At 47.4% G+C, this 24,368-nt stretch overlaps 1 protein-coding gene across 2 annotated transcripts in view; it reads left to right on the top strand.

Moving 5' to 3' along the window:
• Nucleotides 1-24,368, top strand: part of BAHCC1 (BAH domain and coiled-coil containing 1) — a gene marked incomplete at its 3' end in the record, with an annotated part of 146,704 nt that overhangs the window by 99,936 nt on the left and 22,400 nt on the right. For both annotated transcript variants that reach the window (XM_073606865.1, XM_073606864.1), the window contains 6 exon segments: nt 1,320-1,478; nt 3,348-3,538; nt 3,625-3,997; nt 10,873-11,712; nt 20,807-20,997; nt 23,624-23,760. In XM_073606865.1, coding sequence (XP_073462966.1) covers nt 1,320-1,478; nt 3,348-3,538; nt 3,625-3,997; nt 10,873-11,712; nt 20,807-20,997; nt 23,624-23,760 — 1,891 coding nt within the window.

Below are 24,368 nucleotides of genomic sequence, written 5' to 3'. Positions count from 1 at the left end.
CTATAAACTTTGCCAAAAATAAAAAATGTTAATTGATTATTGGTGACTTGTGGCCTAAGATATCCACCTAACGACACTTTAGCATCGGTCTTCCTACTCCCTTCATTCCTCCTGCTTCTCACAAAGCTACCTCCTCCTTGCTACAAACATTAAGCTACACTTAGTTTCCTCACTCTCCCCTGCCTGACATCACCTAAAGAGAACCTGTACTACTACTTGTAAAAGTCTTGCCCAAGAGTAATCATGGCAAGATGGTGGTTTCCTTCATTAGCTGCTTCTGTGCCCTTCTCTGACTTAGTTTGTTACTAGGGCTTGACTATCCCTGACATCATGATCAAGCTTTGCCAACTGCTGTTTCCATTTTCTTTTTCTTACTGGAACCTGACTATCCCTGACGTTGTGACCAAGCTGTGCCAACTGCCATTTCCAGTTCCTCCTTTTTGGGGGCCTGCCAATCCATGACGACATGAGCAAGCTGTGCCAACAGCCATTTTTAATTCAATCTTATTTTATTGAAAGAAACAAGGTGGAAAATGCAGTCAACATAGTGAATATCACCAACAGTAGTAATTAAGGACAATACAACATATATGTATAGGGAGGTTACAAAAACATAGTATTGTATCGTATTCATTATATGTATCAGAAAACCGCAGTTAAAGCAACAAATTAAGGCATAACCTGGAGAAATACAAGGCTCTCCCATTTCAAAAGCGAATATTATATGTAAACTTCATGTAGCCTTATTCTAAAAACCTGTTATGCTGTAGAGAAGTTGGTTGTAAGAATCCTATTTTGTATCAGGAGTAAGTGCCAACAGCCATTTTTAATGTATCCTCCTTACTGGGGCCTGGCTATCCCTGACATGACCAAGCTGTGCCAACTGCCATTTCCACTTTCTTTTTTTTCTTTTTTTTTTTTTTTACTGGGGCGTGACTATCCCTCATGATATGACCAAGCTGTGCCAACTGCCATTTCCAGTTTATCCTTCTTACTGGGGCCTGACTATCCCTGACGACAGGACCAAGCTGTGCTAACTGCCATTTCCAGTCCAATGAGATTGCATTGACTGGCAGGCATAAAAAGCTATGAACACATTTTAGAAACACTGCTGGGAAGCGCACATAGCTCTGCCCTAATCATTCATGCTCTATGCCGTAGACTGCCCGCACGGGTCCTTTAAAGACTACCACTTTATCTCCAAGAAGCCTTGCCATTGATTTGCTGAACATCGTTATCCGCTCTTGTTTGCAAGGGCTGTAAATAAATAGTATTTGTAGTCTTCGTGTTTTGAAACTGTAATTGATGTGCCCCCCCAGGTATTAGTCACCCTGCTCTGCACCAGAATCTGCCCCCCGGATTCCCCCCTTCCATGTCTAGTGCCATGCAACCAGTGTTCCCCTTATCGCAAGAACCTCCTGCCCAGCTGGTAATACTACCTCCAGAGCCCTCTCCCCATCCTGCTCCGCACTCCCTTGGTAAGTGGCAGCACCTTTTCATCATTCTCTTTTTCTTTTTTTAAAGAGTATGTATAATGTGTATTGGTATTTTTCTATGAAAGTGTATTTGTACCCAAAACCCTAAATACTGTATAATATATACTGACACTTACTGGTCCTTGGATGTGGTGGCTGCATTTGTTTTCTTTTTTTCAGGCTTTTTTTTTCCTCTTTATATGTACCTGGTGATCCTGCACAGGAAACCCTTTCCAATCCTTTGTGGCTACACTCCTTTTCTCCATATGGAGGAGAGCCATGGCTGGACTGCAAAGAGGGGTCTGCTTTGTTCTTCTCCATTACACGGGGTATTGATGGGACCTGTAGTTTGCAAAAGACATTGTTCATGTTGTCTGTTCTGCATTTCTGGCAGGATCAACAGGTTATTGCTAAAATTGTTCATAGCCTGAAAAAAGAGAACAAATGCAGCCAACACATCTAAGGACTGGTAAGCTGCAATATATGAGGGTTCTTTGAAAAGTTTCCGTACTACTACTTTTTTATTTTTTATTTTTTTTTTTTTTTTTTTAACTTTAACCCATTCGCAATCTTCACAAATCTTATTGCCTAAGCTCAATTTTGAAACTTTGACATGTGTTCATAAACCTGTATATATCACCACAACTACTTTGTGCATCCAGGTGGGTTATACCTTGTTTCTCTCAGAAACAAGGTATAAGCCACCTTTTTTTTCTTTTTTTTTTTTTTTTCTTTTTTAATTATCTACGAAAAACTGGCCCAAAATGTGTGTATGTGTGAGATAGAGAGAGAGAGATGGAGAGAGAGAGATGGAGAGAGAGAGATGGAGGGAGAGAGATGGAGGGAGAGAGATGGAGGGAGAGAGATGGAGGGAGAGAGATGGAGGGAGAGAGATGGAGGGAGAGAGATGGAGGGAGAGAGATGGAGGGAGAGAGATGGAGGGAGAGAGATGGAGGGAGAGAGATGGAGGGAGAGAGATGGAGGGAGAGAGATGGAGGGAGAGAGATGGAGGGAGAGAGATGGAGGGAGAGAGATGGAGGGAGAGATGGAGAGAGAGAGATGGAGAGAGAGATCTGTATCTCAAGACCTGAAATAACCGGATAAGCCTCCTAAAGGTTGTATATAGAGGGACAGTAACGCACAGGCCATGAGCAGCACTTCTAAGCAGTAGGGATCAGATATATAGTTATCCCCTTTTTAACATTGCATAAAAAATAGAATTTGCTTCATTTTTATTTTTTTTTTACTTTCCACTGAAAAAGAGGAGGAAAATGTAACAAATAGTCACCTTCACACCTCGGGTTCTGGAATCTATTTGTAGGTGACGGTGACATCACTGGGCCTTCTGGGCTCCTGGAAAAGCTGAGGATCACACGAGGAGTTGCTCTAGTACCGCGTGGGAGGGACTTCTCAAAGCATTTGGACTCCTCAGCTTTTCCTGGATCCACGGGACTTCAGCTGATTGGCTGCAGTCAATGTTTGGCCAAGAATTTTCCACCCGGTTCCTTCGATTTCAGGATTTGAGCTGTGTATGGCCAGCATAAGAAAAGTCCCGGTGATGTCACCCTTGCCTTGGTGAAGCTGAGGTTGTAAGGTGAGTTGGGTTTTTTTTTGGTTTGTTGGTTTTTATTTTTTTGCTTTGCCAGCTTTTATTATTGGTGGTGTTGGGGCCACCAAAGAACTGACCCTTGAGTTGTCTAAAATAAGCTGATTGTGTTTAAAACAAAACTAAAAAGTGTCCAATTTTAATACAAGTCATCTGCAGCAAAATTTTCAGCAAAATAGAAATGAAATATAAAGACGTACTGGTAAAAAAAATAAAACTGAAGTAGTAAACTTTTTTTTTTTGTGTGTGCATTTGGTTGTCCACAGCTGATGTCATGGATCAGGCATCTCTATGGCCACCTATGTACCCTGGCCGAGCACCCACCTCACACCTCCAGCACCCCGGACAGCTCCCGGTCTACTCGCGAACGCAGTTTTTAAGGCAACAGGAGCTGTACGCCCTGCAACAACAGAGGGCAGCGCAGGCTCTAGAACTTCAGAGGCAAACCCACCTTCAGGTAGGTCAAGTTGAGGGTCATGACTTGAGCCCCCTTTGAGTCGATGGGAGACTGTTCCAACCTCTGTTCTTGTTCTTCTCCCTTAGCGGAAGCCTGAGGACCACCTACCAGAAACTGAAGACCCTCCAGAAAAGGCCATGAAGCCGCACAGCAAAGCAGACGCCTTAAACGCTTCAAAGATGCCACCCAGCCTGCTACTGCCACCCCCTTCTGCACCCGCCCCACCCAAACTGTCCCCTTGCTCCCACTCGCCCATCCTACGGCCTCCGTCCAAATGCCCGACGCCCCGGCCACTGGCCCAATGCACTTTACCGGCCTGCCCAGACGGCAGCTCCGCCTTGGTGCCCAGCTCTCCGGCTGTCAGTCCTGTCCCCGTTCAAAGCTCCAAAGGGAAAGAGGGAGAGGACAGGAGGGGAGAGGGGCAACCCCCCAGAGACTATCCCAAATCACTGGAACCAGGTAGGTACCCAATATTTTATGTCTTGGGGATTATCAAGCCAAAAAGGATTTATTTAATTTTGGATTGGGTGGGAAAAGGTGGGAGGTTCTGGTGGTCCTTGCTAAAGACTGGCTGTGTGAAAGTCTAAACCCATATCTGACATCTGTCACACCAAGCATGGCTGTTAGAAGAGGGGCCTGCCACCAGTAGCTACCTAAAGAATAGCTCTATCTCCTATATAGGGACTGTTCAGTAATGTACAGCCTCTCAGCCCATTAACCTTCATTGTTGGGGTGAGGGCTATGTAAAAGTCTAAACCCTTATCTGATACCAGCTACACCAAGACTGGCACTGTACAAGCATACATAGAGTTAAAGAAGCATACATAGAGTTAGACTATAGATCACTATACAGGGACTGTTCATTAATTTACAGCCTCTTAACTTCCATTGGAGAGGTGAGGGCTGTGTTAGGGGGGATATCGGCCACACTGAGACTGGTTGTTAGAAGATGGGCCTGCCATAAGTAACCACTAAAAGGAATAATGGGGCATTGTACAAGCACAGAGTCAAAAATGTAATCTCTATCTGGGGCCAGTTACAGCCCCCCAGCCTATTAACCTCCATTGGAGGGGTGAGGTTAATAATATAAGGTTAAAGTCTATACATCCCTATACAGAGGCTGTTCAGTAATGTACAGCCTCTCAGCCCATTAACCTCCATTGTTGGGGTGAGGGCTATGTAAAAATATAAACCCTTATCTTATACCAGATACACTGAGACTGGCACTGTACAAGCATACATGGCGTTAAAGATTGTACATCTCTATACAGGGACTGTTTACTAATTTACGGCCTCTTTGTTTCCATTGGGGAGGCAAGGGCTGTGTTAAGGGCTAAACCCTTATCTGATATCAGCCGCACTGAGATTGGTTCTTAAAAGATGGGCCTGCCATAAGTAACTACTAAAAGGAATAATGGAGCATTATACAAGCACAGAGTCAAAAAACGTAATCTTTATCCTCTCCAGGGCCTTTTACAGCCCACCAGCCTATTAACCACCATTGGAGGAGTGAGGGCTGCGTAAAGATGTAAACCCTTATCTGATATCAGCTACACCAAGACTAGCTGTTAGAAGAGGGGCTTTCCATGAGTAAATATCTAAAGAAATAATGAACAAGCATAGAGTTAAAGACTTTCCATCTATATCCAGGGGCTGTTAAGTGATTTACAGAACTTCAGCCTATTAACCTCCATTGGAGGTGTGAGGGCTGTGTGACTGTTTTTAAAACCTCTAATGCCTGTTGGAAGAGGGACCTGCCACAAGTAACTACTTTAACTTTATGTATGCTTGTACAGTGCTTAATTGTGTAGTTACTTGTGGCCGAGCCCTTCTCCAACAGCCAGCCTCAGTGTGACTGATTTCAAATAAGGGTTTAGGCCTTTACACAGCCCTCACCCTTTCAATGGAGGTTAATAGGCTGAAGGGCTGTAGATCACTTAACAGTCTATTTATAGAAATGTAAAGTCTTTAACCCTATGCATGTGCGTACTGTGCTTCATTATTTGTTTAGTTAGTTACTAATGGCATGCCCCTTTTCCAACAGCTAGCCTATGTATGCTTGTACTGTGCTTCATTATTTAGGGAGTTACTCATGACGGGCTCTTCTTCTAACAGCCATCCTTGGCATGTGTGTGATATCAGATAAGGGTTTAGACTTTTACACAGCCCTCACCCCTCTGATGGCGGTTAATAGAATGAAGGGCTATGTTTAAGACTTTCCATCTATATCCAGGGTCTTGTAAGTGATTTACAGACCCTCTGCCTTTTAACCTTCATTGGAGAAGTGAGGGCTATGTAATGGTTTAATCCCTTTTCTGATATCGGCCACAACAATCTGGCTGTTAGAAGAGGGGTCCGCCACAAGTAGCTACCTAAACCAAAAATGTATTTCCATTTCTAAACCGTCAATCCATGTCGGCCGTGCTCATTCCATTTATGGACTCAGGCCGGACGAAGCCCTCAGTTCTCCTGATTTTGTGAAGTAAGCGAAATAAAATACAATCTGTTACTGGAAAGATGTGAACGACTCCTTGGCTGCGCGGCTGAAGCCTAATTTGTAGCCTTCTGCAGTAAAGAGGTTAACAGTGGCTTCAAAGACGGGGGAAAAAAAAAAAGGAAAACTTCACAGGCGAGCCGGGAGGGGGAGGGTGGGGCAAGAACCCGCCATCCCATTAAACGGATTGCACAGTGCTATTGATTGCCTTTTAAATTAAAAACATATTTGCATGCCGCAAGGCCAATTTGTCACCACGTCTTCTCTCCGCGTATGCTTGGAAATCTGTTCTGTTCCTCTGTAGGTTCTGCCAGCTTTCGGCTGAATCATTGCAGCCGCTTTCTAGCGCCATCAAACACTTATGGAGTTAAAATTAGACTTCCACAGTCCCGACGTCCATATTCTGGGAAGCGGCATGACTGGGTGTTTTTCAGGGTTATTTTGGCGGCTGTGGCCACGCTGTGTTGGACTGGGATCACAGAACGGGACTTTCCTCATAAAGAGAATGGACCCTCCTGGGTAAAATGGGCTTTTTATACGTAAGCATCCAAGGCCAGAGAGCCTCTTGCTGCCCATTGCAGCCAATCAGATTTTCACATTCTTGTTTCCGGTGTTGCATGAAGGGGCAACCAGACCTTAAGCGTTTTAAAGACACATCTGGCCTCATTCAGAAGTCTGGGGGCTCAAAGCAACCAGATAGTTTCGTTGACTTTAGCAACCAGTGAATGCCTCATTCACATTCCTAATCCAACACCGAGAATCCTAAATGGCCAACAAAACCTGGTCCTGTTGCCCCTAGCAACCAGTGAGAGTATGTCACTCACATTCCTAGTCCAACACCAAGAACCTTAAATGGCCAACACAACCTTTCTTTGATGTTGGGCCACATGCCTGAGGCAAGAATTGTTCTTGTGCCTGTAGTAGCCAGTCCATTTCTAGAATGCAATGGAAGGTTGAGTGGAAAGTGGGTAAAACTGTTTTTACCTCAGACACCTGCCCATTGTGGTTCATTTGTGAAACCCAAAGGTCAATTAGAACCCGATACCCCAAGTAACTGGTCACAGCTGCATTAGGTCAACCGCTGCCTTGGTTTTTGTAGATCGGACCAACAAAAAGATAAAACTTTTAATATCTATCGTCAATGGTCCTTTACTCCACTGTAAACATGGAGAGCAAATTATGGATTGGTTGCTATGGGCAGTGACTGGAGATCTCTCCCTTGTTGGTGCTGTTTTAAGTCAGCATGGCATTCTGGATCAGGCATTACACAGGGATTGGCCCAAGGGTGGATATGATCTTCATTTGGCCATGTTGTCAAGACGGTGGAAGAAGGTAGGACTTTTAATAACTACCCTAGATAATCCTGTACTTCACTGGAAGCATAGGAAGTAGTAGAAAGCCTAAGGTTTAAAGTCAATGTGATGTGCTTAAGTAGTCCTTGCATGGGGCTAGGCCCCAAGGACAGAGTTGCTCTTCATTTGGCCCTGCTGTCAAGATCATGGATGAAAATAGGACTTTTAATGTCTACCCTCGATGGTCCTGTACTCCACTGGGAACAGGGAGAGCAGTTTTTGAATTGGTTTCTATGGGCAACAACAAGTGATCTTTCCCTTGTTGGAGCCCAAAATTATAAGTCATTAAGATGTCTGAGTAGTCCATGCATGGGGCTAGGACCCAAGGACAGAGATACTCCTGATTTGGCCATATTGTCAAGGGGGTGGAAGAAGATGGGACTTTTAACATCTACCGTCAATTGTCCTGTAAACCACTGGAAACATGGAAAACCAATTTTCGATTGGTTGATATGGGTGACAAAGCATGGTCTCCGTCTTAGGTGCTGTGGGCATCCAAAGTTCTAAGTCACTGTGGTCTGCTTAAGCAGTTCTTGCCCAGGGGTAGGCCTGAGGACAGATATGCTATTTGTTTGGCCATAGTGACAAGAGGGTGGAAGAAGATAGGACTTTAATATCTACCGTCAGTCGTCCTGCACTCCACTGGGAATGTGGAGAGCGATTTTTGTATTGGCTGCTATGGGCAACAATAAGGGACCTTTCCTTTTGTTGGAGCCCAAGTTTGTAGGTCAATGCATTGTAATTGAGTAGCCCTTGCATGGGGGCTAGGCCCCAAGGACAGAGATGCTCTTCATGTGGCCATGCTGAGAAGAGGGTGGAAGAAGAGGATTTTGGATTGGTTACTATGGGCAACAACACAGACTCTTTCACTTGTTACTGCAGTTGGCGCCCAAGTTTATAAGTCAACGTGGTCTCCTTGAGCAGTCCTTGCACGGGCCCGAGGACGGATATGCTCTTCATTTGGCCATGCTGTCAAGAGGGTGGAAGAAGGCCATTAATAACCCCCTGACGACGGGTGGATTGGGGGGGGGGGGGGGGGGGGGGGCGCTGGCAATGCGGGGCACCTTCAGAGCCTTTTACGAAAGAGCGAGATGCCATTTATTTCCCGCTCCTTAGTCTGTGTCAGCTGCATAAACACCCAGAAAACAGCCAGGGTAATGAATCCCGCAGCCGGCATCCATCTTCACAACTTGTCTAATCCATCCAGCCCCCTTCTGTCCATCCATCTTCCCCATCTTCAATCACTCGCCCTCCCTTTCATGCAGTCTTCAGTTCATTTATCTAAGGCTTCCACAGTTCTGCGCTCCTTTTATCATTCTCTTTTCTCCAACTGCATTCCTCATTGTCTGTCCTTCCTATGTTACAGCCCCCCACCGGGGAATTGCATGCTTGTCGCCTGGTCAAGGCGGAGGCCCGGTCGTGGTGGAGAATGCTGGATGGTTCTGAGACGGACCTTGGGCCTTCCTTCTTAGTCGTGAAAACCAAACCCTGGCCAAAAGACTCCTAGGCTGCCAACCCTGACCTCTGTCCCAGAATGCCATGGCTTTGGTGTCCTCCAAGTCATTGACCCTGGGATGTAATTGCAGCAGTAAAGGGTCAGCAACTGATTATATTGAAGCCAACGATGGGCCTCTGCAGTTGTTAATACTGGAGAGAAGCTAAAGGTTTAAATTGGCCAATTCAGTGATTTTAACAACTGCAGTGGCCTTTGAAAAATGTAAATATCCTTGCTGTCATTGGCTTTAATATAATCAGTTGCTGACCTTTTACTGCTGCAATTACGTCCCGTGGTCAATGGCTTGGAGGACACCAAAGCCATGGATATTCATGGCATTCTGGGACCGAGTTCAAGGTTGGCGGCCTAGATGTCTTTTTGCCTGGGTTTCATTTTCATGACTACGAAGGCCCAAGGTCAGTCCCAGAACTGCGTAGAGTTCTCCACCACAGCAAGGCCACCTCCTTGACCAGGAAAGGAGCAACGAGAGAGGGAGTTGGTCACCTATACATAACTTCTAATGGCACTCAATACTGGAGAGGAGCTAAAGGTTTAAATTGGCCAATTCAGTGATTTTTGAGTGCCCCTAGAAATTATATGTAAGTGACCATTTTCCCTCTTTTGTTGATCCTTTCCTGGTCAAGGTGGTGGCCTGGCTGTGGTGAACTCTGCGTGGTTCTGGGGCTGACCTTTTTGGCCTTTGCATTCATAAAAATGAAATCCTGGCTAAAAGACATCTAGGCTGCCAACCCTGACCTCTATGCCAAAATGCTACGTTTAATCCATGGCTTTGGTGTCTTCCAAGCTGCTAACCCCAAAATGTAGCTGCGGCTGTCAAGTCTTTGGTTTTGGGTCAGTGACTGAAATTTTTCAAACCAATGACAGCCAGGAAAGCAGAATTGTCTGGCCTCGGCAGATGTTCAGATCATTAGAATTGGCAATTTGTTCTTCTCCAATGTTGAGCTCCCTTACAAATTACATGTTCATGACCAACGTTGGCACAGGTAGGTGTGAAGCTAGGCATAGGAGCAGCTCCCATTTGACTTGACTGAGTTTTCTTAAAGAACTCCAGTTTAACTTAGAATCCAAAGAGGGGGTTCTTTGAAAATGGGGTCCCCCGTGTCCCTGGAAAAAAACATTTTTTTTTGGTCATACCAAAATGTTTGCATGATCATAAGAACAGGATTGGAGGGGAATCTAATAGGGGAGATATGAGAGAAAACTGTCTCGCTTTGGAGAGATTTAGGTTTACTTCCTGTTCTGTCTCCAACTCAGGAAGTGAAGGGAAAACACGGCAATGGGGACACAGCCAGCCAAAAAAGTAAGGCTATAGATACATTTTAATCTGATCCCCAAGATGATAAATTTATTGGTCATGTGTCATCTTTTGGAATCCCGGTGAGCTTTGTGTATTTCTTTCAGATCTGTGCAGTAATCCAGTGTGAGACTTCCTGTAATAAAGACCGCTTACTGCTGCTGTCTCTCCTTGTGCAGGGGGACTGATCTGGTCCCCGCCCCTCCTGTAGTGGGTGGAGGCTGATGGGGGCCCTCCCACAGCCTTGCTATCTCCTTGTGCAGAGTGTTTTGTCTGGTCTCTGCCTTCTCCTATAGTGGGTGGAGCTTGATGGGCCCCTCCCACAGCTCTGCTCTCTCTCTCCTTGTGCAGGGTGACTGGTCTTCTGTCCTCCCCCTCCTAAAGTTTTCTATAATGGGTGGAGCCTGTTGGTGCCCCTCCCACAGCTTTTCACTCTGCACAGGTTATGTACAGCACAGTCACTGCTTCTTTTACAAGGTAATATCTGGGTATGTAAAGGCATTTGGTGCACACGAAGTAGATTTGCGTCCTTTTATGGCTATTGCGGAAAATATTTAGATAAAGTTTTTGTTGCACATGGGCCTAAAATAAATGAATAAAACCAACAAATTTAAAGTAACGTTTATTCTTATAAGGAGAATCTTATTGACTTCCCCCTTTTTTTTTTTTTTTCTGCAGATCTGCCTCCTGGATACACCTATCCAGATGTCGTCCAGTCCTATACCTCTCCGTCTCCCCACCACGTGCACTCCGCAGACCCCGCTGACACCGAAACTATGCAAACGGCATCCACGGCGGCGGAACCCGAGCAGTCCAGGACGTTTACACCCTCTAAAAAATCCCCCTGCAGCACCCCCGCCGCGGAGGAGCCGCTGGAGGCCAGTGAAGAGCTGCCTCGTTTAGGGGAGACGGACCTGAGCGAGTTATGTAGCCAAGAAGCCCCCAAATCCCCGGACTGCGGCGAAGCCGCCATTGGCGAGAGCCTGGACCAGCCTAAGGAGGACACAAAGGCGGAGGAAGAAGCGGAACCTGAGAACACCTTGGTGGAGGAGGCGAGGGGGCCCGACGACGGTTGTGGTTTTCAGGACCTGTCGGCGGAAGAGTTGCCAAATATTTCGGAGGGTTCGCCCGCCGCCCCCATCGCCACCCCCATTGCTGCGGAGGAGGAAGAGGTGAAGCAGGATGAGGTGGATCAGGCTTTGTTGCAGGACGTGGCGGAACATTTGGAGGCGGGAGAACCTCAGGTGGAAGAGGAGGAGCTGTTCACATCATCTGCACCTTGTTCACCGGAGGTCGCCGACCACCAGGAGGCCACCGACCACCAGGAGGCCCTTTATAGCCTGGAAACCCTCATAGCTGCCAGTATCTCCCTGGGGGATCTGCCCTCCGAGGAGGACATGGGCTCCTTCCTTCCGGCCCAAATGTCGTCCTTACCTTCCAGCTCAGGGATCCATGGGATTGCTCTACTCAGCGAGCTCGCAGACCTGGCTCTGCAGGACCAGACGAAAGATACGAAAGGTAAGACCCCCGGCCTCTGGCTTTTTAAATAATTTTGCATGCTAATTACACAGAAGCTGAAGCTCCTCGAAATGTTAAATGGAGTTAGATACAGGCATGGACAGCAGGCAAAAGAATGGTCAGGATACAGGCAGAGGTCAGCAACACTGGAGCAAGCGGAGTCCAGAGACAAGCCGAGGTCAGAGCCGGTAGCGTTCAGTGGTGGGCAGGACAAGCCGGGTCACAGCGGTCAGGAACAGAGGAAGAGCTGTAGAGCAGACAACTGTTGCACTTTAGTCCATTTAGCTCCAGTATCCGCAGTGGGTGCGCGCATGCATGCTATGCCCAACAGAATTGGCATCTGTGGGCTTGCGCATCTGTCTGCGCCTTGAGCCTTCATCTGCGCTATGTCCAGTGTTCTCCTGACATAAGGAAACTGGCACTGGACTTCAGCTGTGCAGTCTGCCCATCAGTTGCTTGATTACATCCTATCAGACTTTCTTCTGGAACAGTAATCAAGCAACTGATCGGCACGGCTTCGTTCTGCACCATTCAGGGACCAACATGCACATCTAAAGGGATGCCAGGGATGTGTTCTGCATGGATGCAGAAATAGGATGAAACAACTGAGATTTTAAACTGAAAGCATGTGTGATTTCATTTATTATGATTTTTTTTTTTTTTTTGTTCATTACCTGGAGGGGGGCTAAATATCTGTAAATTGTTAAATATGCTGTTGTGGGGGCGGAGGCAGATGGAAGTGGTCTGGTGGGAACCACAAAGCTTTTAATCAGTGTTAGAGTGAGTGGTGACCCCCCCAGTCTGTGATGTGGTTGGTTGGGTGCCCAGTCACTGGGGGGGGGGGGAGATGGAGGAGCCCCCAGCCTTGTGTAAGCTGGGAGGGACAGCAAATAATTCAATGTAATGCTTTGCCTTGCAGGATCTACGCACAGGATTGGTTAAAGCCGTATTAAATCCAAAATCAAACATTTATTATATTGCAGCTTTCTGATTCTTAGATGTTGCTGCATTAGTTTTCTTTTTTTAGGCTTTTTTTTTTTTTCTTTATTTTTGCCTGTTAGATTTTCGCCATCTAACACTCCCAACCCCCACCCCTCCCCCTCAGACTGACAATGCTGCTGTCCAAAGGTGCCTCCTGTGCTCCTTCCTCCAGAGTGGGGGAGGCACTCTAATACTGGAGTTGTGTTACTGGCCACTTTGCACTTTGTTCATTTATTAAATGTTTTTTAACCGGTGTAAGTACCGGAGTGTGATTTGAGCCAATTGCAGTCTATTGTACAGCGGAGCCCAGGGAAGGGGAGGGACAAGTAACCAATCGCAGGTGCTGTGCAAGGACCGTAATGATAGGAGACGAGAACAGAGTGACAGAGATGAGCTCATCAGTGATCTGCTTCTCTTTCCATTGTCCAGTCACAGGGCGGGGAGGAGACCTGTAAGTGAAAGTGAAACTGCAGCAGAGAAAATCAGGTCTCCAATCTGGGCAGGCAGAACTGGATTCTGGCAAGTAAAAACCTTTTGAAATACAGGATGTATTTCATCTGTGTGATGATTTGTACCATTGAATACGAATGCCCTTCCCATTTTTTTGTCCTGGAAGCCATTGTTGACAATGGGCTGTCCCTCCCTTACCTACAGAGAAAAGGGGAGAGTGCTCTCTGCATGTGTCGTCCCCCCCCCCCCCCCCCCCCCCCACAAGCCACATTGTGACTGAGGAAGTCAGCCTTTGGGCTCCTGTATAATCTGCAGGTTTTCTCATTACCTTCCATACTCTGGTCGTACAGTTTGCCCCCCGTCAGTAAGTCTGTGCACTCCTGACAGTTGCTGGGGGAAAGCTCCAGAGATCTCTATTCCTGGGTGGGGAATATGGAGGAGAATTGTACTTCCTGAGCTCATTAGAGATGTGCAGGGAGGAGGAGAGGGCGGTGTGATGAGAGCTTCTAAGAGGCAGAGAGCTCTTTGCACTTCATTCCCCAGAAATGAATATTACCGCCCCCCCCCCCCCCCCTCCCCCAAGGGGGTACTCCACACAAACACTGCAGCCTGGCCTCTAATATGGCCTCTAAGTGCAGAGTGCCACTTCATCACAGCCACTAATGTTCCACGGGGACTGACCCCCCCCCCCCCCTCTCCCCAAATACCCTGCAAAGCCCATCCAGAGCGTCTCCTATAGCGGAAGGATGCCATTCTCTTCCTTATACTGGTCACATTGTGAAGGAGTTTGAAGGCATTTTATAATCTAGTCTAGTGTATGTGTGTGTGTGTGTGTGTGTGTGTGTGTGTGTGTGTATGTATGTGTGTGTGTGTGTGTGTGTGTGTGTGTGTGTGTATATATGTGTGTGTGTGTGTGTGTGTGTGTGTGTGTGTGTATATGTATATGTATATATGTGTGTGTATGTGTATATATATATATATATATATATATATATATATATATATATATATATATATATATATATATATATATATATATATATATATATATATATATATATATATATATTACACATACACACACCTTGGGGGGGGGGGGTTCTTTTCATTCTCCCTCTTACCCCTCCCTCCTTTCTCTTTCTCCCTCGCATCCTGCTTTTTCTTGCCTCTCTCCTCTCTACTCTCTACTCTCTCCTCTCTCCTCTCTCCTCTCTCCTCTCTCCTCTCCTCCCCTCTCTCGCGCTTCTCCCCCCCCCCCCCCCTCGCTTCTCTTCTCCCCCCCCTCTCGCTTCTTCTCTCTCCCCCCTTCTCTCCTCCCCCCTCTCGCTTCTTCTCTCTCCCCCCTCTTCTCTCTCCCCCCTCTTCTCTCTCCCCCCTCTTCTCTCTCCCCCCTCTTGCTTCCTCTCTCTCCCCCCTCTTGCTTCCTCTCTCTCCCCCCCTCTCGCTTCCTCTCTCTCCCCCCCTCTCGCTTCCTCTCTCTCCCCCCCCCTATCGCTTCCTCTCTCTCCCCCCCCTATCGCTTCCTCTCTCTCCCCCCCTATCGCTTCCTCTCTCTCCCCCCCTATCGCTTCCTCTCTCCCCCCCCATCTCTCGCTTCCTCTCTCCCCCCCCATCTCTCGCTTCCTCTCTCCCCCCCATCTCTCGCTTCTTCACTCCCCCCATCTCTCGCTTCTTCACTCCCCCCATCTCTCGCTTCTTCACCCCCCCCCCCATCTCTCGCTTCTTCACCCCCCCCCATCTCTCGCTTCTTCACCCCCCCCCCCCATCTCTCGCTTCTTCACCCCCCCCATCTCTCGCTTCTTCACCCCCCCCATCTCTCGCTTCTTCACTCCCCCCCCCCCCCATCTCTCGCTTCTTCACTCCCCCCCCCCATCTCTCGCTTCTTCACTCCCCCCCCCCCCCCATCTCTCGCTTCTTCACTCCCCCCCCCCATCTCTCGCTTCTTCACTCCCCCCCCATCTCTCGCTTCTTCACCCCCCCCCCCATCTCTCGCTTCTTCACCCCCCCCCCCATCTCTCGCTTCTTCACCCCCCCCCCCCCCCATCTCTCGCTTCTTCACCCCCCCCCCATCTCTCGCTTCTTCACCCCCCCCCCCATCTCTCGCTTCTTCCCCCCCCCCCATCTCTCGCTTCTTCACCCCCCCCCATCTCTCGCTTCTTCACCCCCCCCCCATCTCTCGCTTCTTCACCCCCCCCCCCCATCTCTCGCTTCTTCACCCCCCCCCCCATCTCTCGCTTCTTCACCCCCCCCCCATCTCTCGCTTCTTCACCCCCCCCCATCTCTCGCTTCTTCACCTCTCTCGCTCTCTCGCTCTCATATATTCCTATTTGGGAACTTTATTTCACAAATTCTGAATTGAGATTTCATGAATGAAGACATGAAACGCAATAAAACCCGACGTGTTCTCATCTTCCCCGGCGTTATCCTAAACACAAACAACCTTTAATCCTTATTCTCTATAATCCTCTTCTACTTTTTGCTTTATGATAAGATTCTGACCATTTGCCAAGATCCTCAGACCTTTCTGAATTGTTACTCCGACCGCGCCGCCTCCGACATGTTTGAGTATTTTGAACGAGACGCTCGCCCTACACGGGTGACAACTTAAGTGTTCGCACTTACGAGCCAAACCGTGGCATGTCAGAGAGCCACCACCTTTATCTGAAGTCATCTGTACTAAGGTAGGAAGGTGGTGGAGCTGCAGCCATAGGTGCTCTTATAATGGAATGGGTATACATGGCATTGCCAGCATTTCTTCCAATAAGCAATCCATCTCCCCATAGTGGTTCTCAGATAAGGGCTTCAGCACTGCACAGCCCTCAGCTCTCTGGATGCTGCAACCCTCATCTGAAAACATCTGTACTGAGGCCGGTTGGTTTGATTGATGATTTGATAACGGAACAGAAATCCATGGCATTGCCAGCACCTCTTCCAACAAGCAGACCATCTCGGCACGGCTGTTCTCAGATAAGGATTTCTACATTGCACAGCCCTTGGCTGTGGGACGGTTGGGCCCTTATCTGAAATCATCTGCACAAATCCAGGCTGATAGTTGTTGTGCTGCTGCCATTAATACTCTTACAGAATAGTTATCCATGGCATTGCCAGCACTTCTCAACACTAGCAGCCCATGTCCTCTCAAATGAGGGCTTTAACATCTGAGCCCTTATCTGAAATCTGTTCTAAGGGTAGGAAGGCTGTTGAGCTGCGGCCTTAGGTGCTCTGATAATGAATTGTGTATCCATGGCATTTCCAGCATTTCTTCTAACAAGCAGCCCATCTCAGTACACTGTGCTCAGATAAGGGCTTCAGCATTGCACAGCCCTCAGCTCTCTGGATTCTACAACCCTTATCTGAAATCATCTGTACTAAAGCAGACTAGTTGTTTTTGAGCTGCAGCCATTGATCTGATAACAGAATAGTTATCCATAGCATTGCCAACACTTCCTCCACCCGTCAGTCTGGGCATGGCTGTACCCAGATAAGGGCTTTGACATTGTACAGCCCTCAGCTCTCTAGATGGTTGGGCCCTATCTGAAATTATCTACACAAATCTAGGTTGATTGTTGAGCTGCAGCCATAGATGTTCTGCAAAGGAATAGAAATCCATGGCATTGCCAGCACTTCTTCTAATAAGCAGTCTGCCTCAGCCCGGCTGTACCCAGATAAGGGCTCGGGCATCGCACAGCCCTCGGCTATCTGGATGTGTGAGCCATCTACACTAAGGCAAGCTTGATCTTCAGCTGCAACCATAGATTTCCTGCTAATGGAGTATGAATTCATGGCATTGCCAGCAGTTGGTCCCAGCCCGGCTGTACCCAGATAAGGGCTTGAGCATCACACACCCCTGAGATATCTGGACACTTGAGCCATCTATACTAAGGCAGACTGGTTATTTGCTAATGGAATAGGAATCCATGGCTTTGCCATCAGTCGGTCCCAGCCCGGCTGTACCCAGATAAGGTTTCAGGCATCGCACAGCCCTCTGCTATCCGGATGCTTGAGCCATCTACACGAAAGCAGGCTGGTTGTTTGCTAATGGAATAGGAATCCATGGCATTGCCATCTGTCCAAACCCAGCTGTACTCAGATAAGGGCTCGAGCATCGCACAGCCCTCAGCTATCTGAATGCTTGAGTCATCTACACTGAGGCAGGCTGGTTGTTTGCTAATGGAATAGGAATCCATGGCATTGCCATCTGTCCAAACCCAGCTGTACTCAGATAAGGGCTCGAGCATCGCACAGCCCTCAGCTATCTGAATGCTTGAGTCATCTACACTGAGGCAGGCTGGTTGTTTGCTAATGGAATAGGAATCCATGGCATTGCCAGCACTCGGTCCCAGCCCCGCTGTACCCAGATAATGTTTCAGGCATTGCACAGCCCTCAGCTGTCTGGATGCTTGAGCCATCTGCACTAAGGCAGGCTGGTTGTTGAGCTGCAGCCATAGAGGCTCTTCTAACGGAATAGGAATCCATGGCATTGCCAGCTGTCCAAACCCGGCTGTACCCAGATAAGGGCTCAGGCATTGCACAGCCCCCAGCTATTTGAATGCTTGAGTCATCTACACTAAGGCAGGATGCTTGTTTGCTAATGGAATAGGAATCCATGGCTTCACCAGCAGATGGTCCCAGCCCCGCTGTTCCCATATGGGGGCTCGGGCATCGTACAGCCCTCAGCTATCCTGATGCTTGAGCCAGCTACACTAAGGCAGGCTGGTTATTTGCTAATGGAATAGGAATCCATGGCATTGCCAGCAGTCGGTCCCAGCCTGGCTGTACCCAGATAAGGGCTCGGGCATCGCACAGCCCTCAGCTCTCCCGAGGGCCGTAAACCAGGACGCATCCTTCCGTAAGAATCTGCCCGAAGCCCATTTTGCCTTCTCAGCTCTGGCGTTTTTTTTTTTCCGCTCTGCCCGACAGATGACGAGCTGCGCGGAGTGATAATTACAGCTGCATATTCTAGTCCAGCCCCTCGCAGCGAGCGTCATGGGAGTCGTTGGAAGTGCGTTGTCAGTTGTAAGACAGATGAGCACACATGTGCCGCGCAGCGATTTCACACAGGAAGTCAAACGTAAATAGGCCAATGTTCTCAGAGTAGCTTTTAGCATCGATCTGCTCTCACCGTAGCGCGCAGGGTAATGAGCAGAAATGGGGGGGGGATGGGGCTTTGAGCGCACTTGCTTGGCCATCTTTATGGCTGACGGTGAGGATAACTGCCGAATGTTCCGGAGGGACCTCCACACCTCTCCCTGCACCTGCTGGTTAGGCAGAAATGCTCTTCTTTATGGGCCGCCCGTATTTTTTTTTTTTTTTATTACTCCGGTCCGATGGAGCCGTACCGTTTTAAATGAAGCGCACTGGCATACTTCCCTAGTCTCTGAGCCCAGGAGGAGGGAGACTTTTTTTTTTTTTTTTGGCACCAAAATCTTCTTCCCTGACTTTATAGAAGATCTTTCCATGTTAATTAAATACCTTGTTATGTCTTTACTGGGTCTCTGTGCTTCTCTATGCAATGCAGGCAGGTCTTGGTGGGAGGGGCCGGCAGGGGGCTGTACATAGCTTCCTGAAAACATGACCCGGCCTCACTAACTCCTCCCAAGAGCCTGAAGGTCCTGATGCAAGCAGTGGGAGGAGTTATGCAAATATTATTGGTGGGTGTCAGTCTGATGGAGTGGGTGTTCCCAGGCAGACTATATTTGCATAGGTAACGCCCACATGTGATGTTGAGCCCCCATAATTTATAGAACTGAAATGAATGAAGGGGGCGGGGCCTGGGACAGTCAGACTGGGGCATATGTACACCTCCCCCCCCCCCCCCCCCACACACCCCATCCTTGTCCTATCTCTGATCAAAGGGGCATAGCCAGTGATAGTCGGACTGGGTTGGAAAGGGCTAGATGATGCTGGACGTCCTCCAGCCAGGAAATGAGACGGGGCTCTATCTGACTTGCTGCAGCTTCTAATGCACATTGTGAGAAGCTCACAGTGTGCAGAGAAATCAGAGGAAGCCATTCCAGTCCAGGACGGAAGCCGGTACACTGCAAGACTGAAGGTGAGGGATGGAGAGAGTATTTAAAGGGCCAGTACAACTGTAAGACTGAAGGTGAGGGAGGATTTAAAGGGCCAGTACAACTGCAAGGCTGAAGGGGAGGGATGGAGGTAGGATTTAAAGGGCCAGTACATCTGTGCAAGTCTGGAGGGGATGCCGGAGGATTTAAAGGGCCGGTACAACTGCAGGACTGAAGGTGAGGGATGGAGGGAGGATTTAAAGGGCCGGTACACCTGTGCAAGACTGGAAGGGAGGATAGAGGGAGGATTTAAAGGGCCAGTACAACTGTAAGACTGAAGGTGAGGGAGGATTTAAAGGGCCGGTACATCTGTGCAAGACTGGAAGGGAGGATAGAGGGAGGATTTAAAGGACCGATACACCCGTACAAGTCTGGAGGGGAGAATTTAAAGGGCCGGTACAACTGCAAGTCAGGAGGGGAGGATAGAGGGATTATTTAAAGGGCTGGTACACCTGTGCAAGTTTGGAGGGGAAGCCGAAGGGAGGATTTAAAGGGCCGGTATAAACTGCAAGCCTGGAGGTGATGGAGGGAGGATTTAAAGGGCCGGTACACCTGTGCAAGACTGGAGGGCAGGCTGGAGTTGTGACTTGTTTGCTTTATGCAGACTGTACAACCATTGGTTAACCCCTTCCTGCCCACCCTGGTGTCTCTTTGAAAAAGTTCTTAAAGCGGAGTTCCACCCAAATTTTGAACAATATCTGTATGTATTCTCTTCCTTGCCTAGATGCTGACATGCCGTTTAAAAAAATTTAAATCGCAGTAATTACCTTTTATTTTTCTATTCTTCTTTGCACTTCCTGGTTCTCCTCCCGTGGGAGTAGGCGTGTTTCTAGCCTCTCCCAGACTCCTGGGAGCTAGTCTCAGGCTTCCCAGGATGCCACTGAGCATGTGCGGGAATGAGTGGTGAATGCTGGGAGCACAGCATTCACCACATCCAGGAAATAAATGCTTGTGGGCTTCAAATGCCCACAATGAAGATGGAAACCGCCTGCAGTGAATAATATAAGTTATTCTTTCCGACAAAATCTGACACAGGCGGACATATTACACACAATATGTGAGTATGTAATGCTGAGAAGAAAAGTTTGTGAATGAACTAAAAAAAAAAAAAAAAAAAAAACGATAGATAGGTGGACCCCCGCTTTAACCGGCCCGTGGGTTTGATCAGCGCGATCATGTGACCACTGTAATTGGCTATCGCCATGGTTACATGATCAAAGCTGGTCCTGCTGGGCAAAGCGCTGTCTTTGACCGCTCGGTCTCTGTGCTGGAAGTGCGCAGTCATCGACCGACAAGTGCGGTATTTATGCGCCGTGTGAGCGTTAAAGCCGACTCTTCTGCTGCTGTGTTACTTGGGCAACAACAGGTTAAAAAAAAACAATACTTTAGATTGCTACATTGTGTTTTAGATTGTATTGTATGCTGTACATGGGATTCATTGTATTTTGTGTCTCTAGGAAAGTGTCGGGAGGAATCCTCCCCGGGGGGGGTGAGGGGTGGATATGATGAAACTCGTCTCTGGTGTATGGGAACGCGCGGTGTGTTTGTATCTTCACCTGTGGATAATGAATCCCGCTCTTCCTTCCTCCCTCCAGCCGGTGAAGATGATGATTTGTCGGTTTCGGATCTTCAAGTATTCGCCACCATTGCTGCTGCCTGGTCGCTGGCCGAAGCCGATAGTCCGGATGGTGCTAAACCAGCGTGTCACCTGACCTGCTGCCCCGCCGCCGCTCCGCGCGTCCGCCTGTCCCGCAGGACGTACAGCTGGACGCCCAAAACCAAACCGGTGAGCCAATCATTGCATCTAAGGCCTCATGTACACGGCTGCTGGTAAACTGACGTTCAGAGGCAGTTGGATGCTTTTTTTTCAGCTGCCCCCGAACTCATCCAATGTTATCTTATGTGTGCATGTACACAGGTTCATTTAATGTTGTTTTTAAGCAGTTGCGTTTATAGGCTTTTATTTGAAGGCAAAAAAATTAATTCAGACGCAAAACGTGGCTAAACGCGGTACCTCGGGCCCTATTTTTTGACATTACAAAACTTAAAAATGATAGCAAATGATGAAAAACCACTAAAAAAATATTTTAAAAACTTGTGATTGCTTGCTATGCTTCATAGACCATTTATATGCCCCTAATGAGCCCATGATCCAATCCAATACACCACACCACTAGCATTGCTGTTAGCTAAAGTATAATTGGAATTTGACCTATATGTTGTTAGATTTCAACCAGATGACCCCACCATTGAGCTTCAACCCCCGACTTGATCAAACATAGTTGTATGAAAGTTAGGGTTAGGGTTTCCTGTTAGGGTTAGGTGGTTATGTTTAGGGTTTTCTCCTTGAAGAACAAATTTTTAGGTTTATGGTAAGGTTTATGGTTTCCCTTTAGGGTTTCCGGCTAGCGTTAAGGTTAGGGTTTCCCATTAGGGTTGGGGGGATATGGTTAGGGTTTTCCCCTTTTAAGAACAAGTTTAGGGTTATGGTTTATCTTTTCCTGTTATGGTTTCCGGTTAGGGTTTCCCATTGCGGTTAGGTGGTTATGGTTAGGGTTTTCTCCTTGAAGAATAAGTTTAAGCTTATGGTAAGGGTTAGAGTTTCTGGTTAGGGTTTCCCATTGGGGTTAGGGGGTTATGGTTGGTTAGGGTTTTCCCCTTTAAGAACAAGTTTGGGGTTATGGTAAGGGTTATGGTTTCCTGTTAGGGTTTACGGTTAGGGTTTTCCCCTTGAAGAACAAGTTTAGGGTTATGGTTTTTCATTAGGTTTAGTGTTTCGGGTTAGGATTTCCCATTAGGGTTAGGTGGTTATGGTTAGGGTTTTCTCCTTGAAGGATAAGTTTAGGGTTATGGTAAGGGTTAGTTTCTGGTTAGGGTTTCTCATTGGGGTTAGGGGTTATGGTTAGGGTTTTCCCCTTTAAGAACAAGTTTAGGGTTATGGTTTCCGGTTAGGGTTTCTCATTAGGGTTAGGGGGTTATGGTAGGATTTTCTCCCTTGAAGAATTCGTTTAGGGTTTCGGGGTTATGGTTGGGGTTTTCTCCTTTAAGAATAAGTTTAGGGTTATGGTAAGGGTTAGGGTTTCTGGTTAGGGTTTCCCATTAGGATTAGGGGGTTATGGTTAAGGTTTTTCCCTTGAAGAACAAGTTTAGGGTTAGGGTTTCCGGTTAGAGTTCATGAAAAATATTTTAAAAATTGCAATTAAAATTTTGCATAAAAAAGACTAAACTTAAAAAAAAGAAATTACACATACAGCTTATAGAAAAAAAAAATATACTCCATCAATTGCAATTTAAAAATTAAATATATTAAAAAAATTGCACTTTTTTCCTCACATATGCTCATTATGGGATGCATAGTAAAAGCACCGAAATTGCGGTAGATACAAGTAACACTGCTGCTCTCTCAGCTGCTGCTACTCACTCTGGTCTCACAGAATGGCTGAAATAGTTAAATACAGTTTTTTTGGGTTTTGGGAGGGTCCTATGATGTTAAATAAACGCTCCTAGACGCGGTAAAACGGGCGTTTTTAAACGCCGGTTTCAAGCTGTCAAGAATTTCTTCAGAGGAGGTCGCCTCAGCGCCCCGTGTACATTAAGCCTTTTTTTATGTATTGGGGATTTGAAGCTTCTACCAGCGTCTGACACCCTGCATGCCGAATAATCGCATCATCCAATGATTTCCATCAATAAGCCGTGCTGGTTAGGGGTCAGCGACTCTCAAAGCTAATTTAGGACGGTCGTTACTGACAGCCCATCTATTTCTGCGGCTTTTAATATCAAAGTGGACCCGTCAGTAACTTTACAAGTCTTTATGAATAAATCTCTCACATCCGAATATACAGCAACAGTATCCTTTATTAAAGTGCCATTATTATTGAGCTCCAGTCGGTGACATTGTCTAGGCTGTGATGTCGTCAGTGTGCTGCAGGCAAGAGGAGACATTTCCTCAGTCTCCCCTCCCCCAGTAATCAGACTGTACATTGTAACTTTATAGAAGGGGTGGAAGCATTTCCTCAGTCTCCCCTCCCCCAGTGATCATACTGTACATTGTAATTTTGTAGAAGGGGGAGGAAGCATTTCCTCAGTCTCCCCTCCTCCCCTGTGATCAGGCTGTACATTGTAACTTTGTAGAAGGAGGCGGAAGCATTTCCTTAGTCTCCTCTTCCCCCCCCCCAGTGATCAGGCTGTACATTGTAACTTTGTAGGGAGTCTTGACATTCTAGTCTGTGGCTGTGTGTTTCTATTGATGCACACAGTGTAGGGAGACACAACTCTACTCCCCCATAGGATGGTGCAAGAGGAAGAGTCAAGAGACCTGGCGCAAAGGTCATGTGACCGGCTTATACTAGAATAAAGGTGAATAGGCTTTTGGACCACTTCGTTATTAACGATCATTTCCCTTCCATACACAGGTGTGTCCACTCAAGGCCGCCATAGATCACCTGGACACTCAGGAGGTGGAGATGCGGATGAAGCTGGCGGAGATTCAGCGGCGGTACAAGGAAAAGCAGAGAGAGCTCGCCAAACTGCAGAGGCGACACGACCACGAGTGAGTGAACGCCACGCAATGATTGTGACCCGAACCCAGAACCATTGCTCAGTCCGGGCACCACACATGGAGGGATCTGGATCTGTGCTGCCTGTACTGACCAATTAGGTTCTCTCTGGTTTTTCCCTACAAGAATTCCCGGGTTGAGGAACAATCTTATTGGTTGATTTGGGCAACACAGAAACTTCCCTCACAGAGACCTCCTGTGAAAAAAGTTCTGGAATTAGGGTGATCTGTAAAGCTACCAAGATTTAGTCCCCACAATGATGAGAGCGCCACAAGTTTGTAACCGATTCATCATTATAAGTTTTTATTATTCTTGATAACAGATCAGAAGGTAAAGCCAATGCGTTTTGGGGACTCACAGCTCTCTAATCAGGACTTGGGTGCTGGTGGTGTTAGGAGAGAATTCTGAGCAATAACCAATGGCAAGGATTAGAAGAGTGGCAATGGTAGAAACCTGACACAGGGGTGTGAGCCCCTGAAACACGCTGTATTTTCCTTATGCTTTTCCAACACGTTTCTGGGGCTCACAGCTCCATCAGGGCTTGTGGTGATGGGAGAAAATACTGGACAATAATATGGATTTGAAAAGTGGCAGTGGTGGC

Source organism: Aquarana catesbeiana, linkage group LG12 (assembly GCF_042186555.1).
Source record: "Aquarana catesbeiana isolate 2022-GZ linkage group LG12, ASM4218655v1, whole genome shotgun sequence".
NCBI classification, from domain to species: domain Eukaryota; kingdom Metazoa; phylum Chordata; class Amphibia; order Anura; family Ranidae; genus Aquarana; species Aquarana catesbeiana.
This window is presented reverse-complemented; position numbering and strand designations above follow the sequence as displayed.